This window comes from Ovis aries, chromosome 6 (assembly GCF_016772045.2).
Source record: "Ovis aries strain OAR_USU_Benz2616 breed Rambouillet chromosome 6, ARS-UI_Ramb_v3.0, whole genome shotgun sequence".
NCBI classification, from domain to species: Eukaryota; Metazoa; Chordata; class Mammalia; order Artiodactyla; family Bovidae; genus Ovis; species Ovis aries.
In genome coordinates, this window is record NC_056059.1 from 89,650,193 (window position 1) to 89,656,904 (window position 6,712).

The 6,712-nt window shown below is 39.5% G+C and overlaps 1 protein-coding gene across 1 annotated transcript; it reads left to right on the plus strand.

Moving 5' to 3' along the window:
* The first annotated feature begins 4,883 nt into the window (after positions 1-4,883).
* On the plus strand, positions 4,884-6,712 carry PPBP (pro-platelet basic protein). Its single transcript, XM_004009905.5, has 3 exons — positions 4,884-5,073; positions 5,390-5,525; positions 5,648-6,712. Exons 1-3 carry the CDS (start codon positions 4,953-4,955, stop codon positions 5,748-5,750), a joined length of 360 nt encoding a protein of 119 aa, XP_004009954.1. The 5' UTR covers positions 4,884-4,952; the 3' UTR covers positions 5,751-6,712.

Genomic DNA, 6,712 nt, shown 5'->3' on the forward strand with positions numbered 1-6,712 from the left:
GATCCCCTGGAGAAGGAAATGGCAACCGACTCCAGTACTCTTGCCTGGAGAATCCCATGGACAGAGGAGCCTGGTAGGCTACAGTCCATGGGGTCATAAAGAGTCAGACACAACTGAGCGACTTCACTTTCACTTTCTCCTGTATCGCAGTCAAATTCTTAACCAGCTGAGTTACCAGCGAAGCCCAGATTTTCTGGGAGTGTCTCTGTTAATCACCCCTTGGAGCTAGATGTAGCCCTGTCACCCAGAAAGCTGGAGGAGGGGTAAGAGAAAGGGTGAAGGGAAGGGTTCCTGGCTGGCGTTTCCATATCTCGAAGACAGTTTTAGGTTGTAACCATAGATTTATATGTTCATTTTTGTAAAGCACCTATGTTTATTGTGGACAAGGTTCATTATTTTGCAACATCTAAGATTTTTAGATGTCCTGAGGTGACAGTGTATGATAAAAAGTAGAGCTAATGAATTAACCAATCTGTAAATATCTTTGTTTCTTGCCTGGAGAATTGGACAGAGGAACCTGGTGGGCTGCAGTCCATGGGGTCACAAAGTCAGACACAACTCAGTGACTTAAGAAAATATATATGTATATATATATTTATATGTATTATATATATGATGCATATAATTATATATATAATGTATATTATATATACATATATATAGGCTTCCCTGGTAGCTTAGCTGATAAAGAATCTCCTGCAATGCAGGAGACCTGGGTTCGATCCCTGGGTTGGGAAGATCCCCTGAAGGAAGGAATGGCTTCCCACCCCAGTATTCTGGCCTGGAGAATTTCATGGACTGTATAGTTCATGGGATCACAAAGAGTTGGACATGACTGAGCGACTTTCACTTCAAATATATATATATGTACATATATATACATGCTAAGTTCTTTTAGTCATGTTGCACTCTGTTGGACCCCATGGACTGTAGCCTGCCAGGCTCTTCTGCCCATGGTGAATCTCCAGGCAAGAATACTGGAGTGGGTTGCCATGTCCTCCTCCAGGGGATCTTCCTGACCCAGGGATTGAAACTCTGTCTGTTACGTCTCCTGCATTGGCAGGCAGATTCTTTACCACTAGTGCCCCCTGGGAAGCCCATATATATCTATATATATATGTGTGTGTGTGTGTGTGTGTGTGTGTATATTTGGCATGCCATTGAGGCATGCACAATCTTCCTTGACCGGGGATTGAACCCTTGGCCCCTATGTTTGGCCCCTATGTTTGGAGAGCAGAATCTTAACCTCTGGGCCACCAGGGAAGTTCAAATATTTTTGCTATAATTGATAAAAATAAATCATCTTGGATATGGAATGGTTAAACCATCTCTGAGAAATGTACGTCAGGACTTGCTCATTAGGTCGGCAGCAGAAGGAAGTATCAAAGGAAGGATGTATATGAGTGTGTCATACTTGTATTTAGATGATAACCGCTGATGTGTGTACATCTCTAGGCTGTATCACAGGAACACTTTGTTAAGAAATTCAATGCAAACATACTTCCTCGCTAACACTTTAATAGTTTAGCTTGGATAATGAATCCTCTTAGAAGCATTATACTTCATGTACTCTGTTGCTCTATGTCCCATTTTTAATCGAGCGCTAAGGGAATGTAGTATTTTAATCATAACTCTAACCAATATCTTTATCTAGAGAGCTGTTGCTATTTTTGTCTCTTATGAAATATTTGTTGCCAAGGCAGGATTACATTTCTTTTCCCGCATTGAGTTGGTATAGTATATTCTTGGTTATCAAAACACTCATATAACTGTTGGATAGTGAAATGGTAAGTATTCATGATGTGTGAGAAAGCATGATACATAACTGCATGATCTTATTTACATAAAAATGGATGCTTAGTATCAAACGATAAACTGCTTGTGATTATGGATGACTGTTTTTTGTTTCTTGTGTTTTTCAGTTTCCTATTATGCACATGTTAACTTTTAAGAAATGTATGGCCCTAACAGAAGCAGCTGATATTAAGAAGAGGTGGCAAGAATACCTAGAACTATACAAAAAAGATCTTCATGACCCAGATAACCATGATGATGTGATCACTTATCTAGAGCCAGACATCCTGGAATGTGAAGTCAAGTGGGCCTTAGGAAGCATCACTATGAACAAAGCTAGTGGAGGTGATGGAATTCCAGTTGAGCTGTTTCAAATCCTGAAAGATGATGCTGTGAAAGTGCTGCACTCAATATGCCAGCAAATTTGGAAAACTCAGCAGTGGCCACAGGACCGGAAAAGGTCAGTTTTCATTCCAATCCCAAAGAAAGGCAATGCCAAAGAATGCTCAAACTACCACACAATTGCACTCATCTCACACACTAGCAAAGTAATACTCAAAATTCTCCAAGCCAGGCTTCAACAGTACATGAACTGTGAACTTCCAGATGTTCAAACTGGATTTAGAGAAGGCAGAGCAACCAGAGATCAAATTACCAACATCCATTGGATCATCAAAAAAACACGAGTCCCACAAAAAAAAGTCTACTTTTGCTTCATTGATTATGCTAAAGTCTTTGATATGTGGATCACAACAAACTGTGGAAAATTCTTCAAGAGATGGGAATACCAGACAACCTGACCTGCCTCCTGAGAAATCTATATGCAGGTCAAGAAGCAACAGTTAGAACTGGACATGGAACAACAGACTGGTTCCAAAACAGGAAAGGAGTACGTCAAGGCTGTATATTGTTGCCCTGCTTATTTAACTTATATGCAGACTACATCATGAGAAATGCTGGACTGGATGAAGCCCAAGCTGGAGTCAAGACTGGCGGGAAAAATATCAATAACCTCAGATATGCAGATGATATCACCCTTATGGCAGAAAGAGAACTAAAGAGCCTCTTGATGAAAGTGAAAGAGGAGAGTAAAAAAGCTGGTTTAAAACTCATCATTCAAAAACTGAAAATCATGGCGTCTAGTCCCATCACTTCATGGCAAATAGATGGAGAAAGAATGGAAACAGTAGAGACTTTATTCTCTTGGGCTCCAAAATCCCTGCAGATAGTGCCTGCAGCCATGAAATTAAAAGATGCTTGCTCCTTGGAAGAAAAGTTATGACCAACCTAGACAGCATATTAAAAAGCAGAGACGTTACTTTGCCGACAAAGGTCCATCTAGTCAAAGCTATGGTTTTTCCAGTAGTCATGTATGGATGTGAGAGTTAGACCATAAAGAAAATTCAGAGCCAAATAATTGATGCTTTTGAACTGTGGTGTTGGAAAAGACTCTTGAGAGTCCTTGGACAGCAAGGAGAGCCAACCAGTCCATCCTAAAGGAAATCAGTCCTAAATATTCACTGGAAGGACTGATGCTGAAGCTGAAGCTCCAATACTTTGGCTACCTGATGGGAAGAACTGACTCATTGGGAAAGACCCTGATGCTGGGAGGAGAAGGGGATAGCAGAGGATGAAATGGTTGGATGGCATCACTGACCAAATGGACATGAGTTTGAGTAAGCTCCGGGAGTTGGTGATGGATAGGGAGGCCTTGCGTGCTACAATCTATGGGGTCGAAAAGAGTCAGGCATAACTGAGCGACTGAACTGAACTTTTAAGAAATGTCATTTTTTAAAACCTTAAAAAAAAAAAACCACAAAACTGTACAGACCTGTTGAAGAAGCAATCTCATAGATGAGTCAGAGATCCAGATGACAGCGTACACCAGCCAGTATGTGCATTGTGGGCCCCTCCTGTACATCTGCCAGGCTTTGTCCATATCACATGGGGTTTGAGATCAAGACACTTAATTAGAGTTTGAGACTTTAATAAAGATTTTACTGCAATCCATAAGCGCAAAACCAGAAACACCTACAAGGTTGCCAGTAGGACAGAGGTTGGTGACAATTGCCTATCTATAGGACATTATGCAGACATTGAAAAGAATGGAGAAAAGTGACATTGAGGTAACATGAAAGGATGATGATGTAATTTTAGAGAACAAAAGCTGTATAATAATTTCAACTGTATAAAAAATGATCTATGTCTATCTCTATATATGTATATCTTTAGGTATTATATGGCTCTCTCTCTCTCTCTCTCTCTCTCTCTATATATATATATATATATATATATATATGTAGATAGAATAGAAAACTAATGCTAAATTTTTAGCAGTGGTTACCATTGGAGACTCAGAATGTGGAGCAATGATGAAGAGGAACTTGCATATTTTATCTGCAGTTTATAAATCTTTTATAGTGAATTGTATCATACATTTCTCTGTTAGATTAAGTGGACTCAGATGATAGAAAAAAGTAAAAAGTTTATTTTATAACACAAAGGAGGATGAGTTTGCTTCTAGTTTCTGGATGAAATTATAAAAGATAATACATTTGGAAGACAGAAAGGAGTCCATAAATACATAAAGTTGTTTTGATAATAATTGGTTCCTATTTTATCCACATACTCCAAACGAATCTCAGTGCTTATCAACAACCAAGATAGTAACATATGCTTTCCTTGGCAACTGGAAAAGGAAGATAACTCTCTTTTCCGAGGGCCACACATTTATGCTTTCAGATATACCTAAAACATCTATAAGGCCTCTAAATTGCATTATAGGAAAGGCAGGGCATATTACATAATTATTCAAAGAAAATATATGTAATATTTCAGTCTAGTTCTTGCCTAAATATGTGTAAGGGAGATGGATATTGAGAAAGAAAGGGGGAGCGAGCATGTGCAGGGATGCAGCAAATGAAATTTAGCAGGCATTTGACTTGCCTGGCATTTATCTGGGTTGGGCACAACTTGACCACTCTTACACTTGTGTTACCACACACCCTCACTTCCCCTATCCCTATCCTTTTTTTCCTTACTGGCCTTGAGGCAGGGTGTATAAAAGACATCAGGCGACTGTGAAAACCACTTAGCTGTGGACTCTTGAGCAGCAGTTCACCTTTCTGGGAACAACTCTAACTCAAGTCTTTTCCACCATGAGCCTCAGACTCCACACCACCTCCTCATATACCGTGCGCAGCCCACTTCCTGTCCTACAGGTGTTGCTGCTGATGTCACTGCTCCTGACGATGCTGGTTCCCTCCACCAATGGAAAACGTAAGAGAAACTTTAGGGAGAGGTGGATAGTAGACTCTCTGCTTCTCCTAACCTGAGGCTGCTTCTGCTGCAGCTGTGTCTGGGGGAGAGACTGCCTTAGTGCCCCTGGGACTAGAGAAGGGAACTATATGAATAATTACAAATGGAGACGCTGCACTCTGTGGGCACTTGACCTGTGCCAGGAATTCTGCTGGTGCTTTAGTAAAGGTTGACAGGTCGATCATATTCACAATGGCCTTGTGAGGGGGGTACTCATTGATAGATAAGATCTGGGAGATAATCATGACCACTAATAGAATCATATCTTCTGCCCTAGTTAGCAGCAAAGAGAGATTGCTCCATGTTGAACTTCGCTGCTTGTGTCTGAAGACCACCTCTGGCATTCATTCCAGTAACATCCAAAATTTGCAGGTCAACAGGGCTGGACCCCACTGTGCCAATGTCGAAGTATTGTAAGTTTCTGCTTCTCTAGTATTGCCTCGCTAAGGAAGCCCTCCATCCTCCTCCCTACCACCACTGCTGGATCCCTTCCGATGATTGCCAGGATGCTCACAGATAATTCTCTCTCTTCCAGAGCCGTGCTAAGGAATGGGAAGAAAATCTGCCTGGATCCGGAAGCCCCCAGAATCAAGAAAATAGTCCAGAAAATATTGGAAGATGGTGGGTCAGCTGCTTAATCTTTTTCACTTTCTGTCAAACCTTTTTATCTCCCAAGAAGAACAGAAGTTGAAATCTTGGCTTTCTAGAGTTTTTATTTATTCAGGATACCTAGCCATACTGTATTAAACTTTGGATATGTTTTCCATTCTGTCTCAAAAAGTCACAATTTGCTCTGAGATGGCTGGTTAATAGATGACAGGGAGAAGATAAAAGTAAGCATGGCTAGGGTGTAACACAGTCTCAAGGATGTATTGTATAATAGGAGGAATATAACCAATATTTTGTAATAACTGTAAATGGAAAGTAACCTTTTTAAATAGTATAAACATTTTAAAAATTAATAAAAAAGAAAGTAACCAAAGCTTGTTTCAAAATACAATATATGCTTTACTCCCTAACTCTTGGCTAAATGTGGTAATGTATTTTGCATTTCTTTCTTTAAAAGTTTCTTTCCAAATATATTTGTCTTAACTTATCATGCTCCACTGTACTGATAGACTGGACATGACCATGATGATTCCATAATGGTCAGTGATATTAGAAGCCACACAGAGCCCAGCATGGAGCACTTGCTCAATCAATGTTTATTAACACATTTTGGGATTTAATAGATTTTTCATTGTGTTAGTCCTAGGATGTCTTATTTCAAAACACTGTCTGAAAGATTTTTCCAATATTTACTTTAGCCTTCAAATCCTAACAATAATAAAACTGTAGAATGTGAGTCTTGTGAGCAGTGGTTATTTACTTTAAAGGAGACACATTTAATACCAGTAGAGCAAACAATATGTGGTTGCATATGATATCATATATATCTTTAACGATACAGTGTTTTTAATAATAACAACAGATTCTCCTTGGTGTTGAATATTTTACCCCAACATGTCTGTACATTTTTGCTTACTTAATATCTATATGGTTACATTTTCTGTATTAGAATCAGCCTTGCAAATAAAAACAAGAGAGAATTTAAACTTTA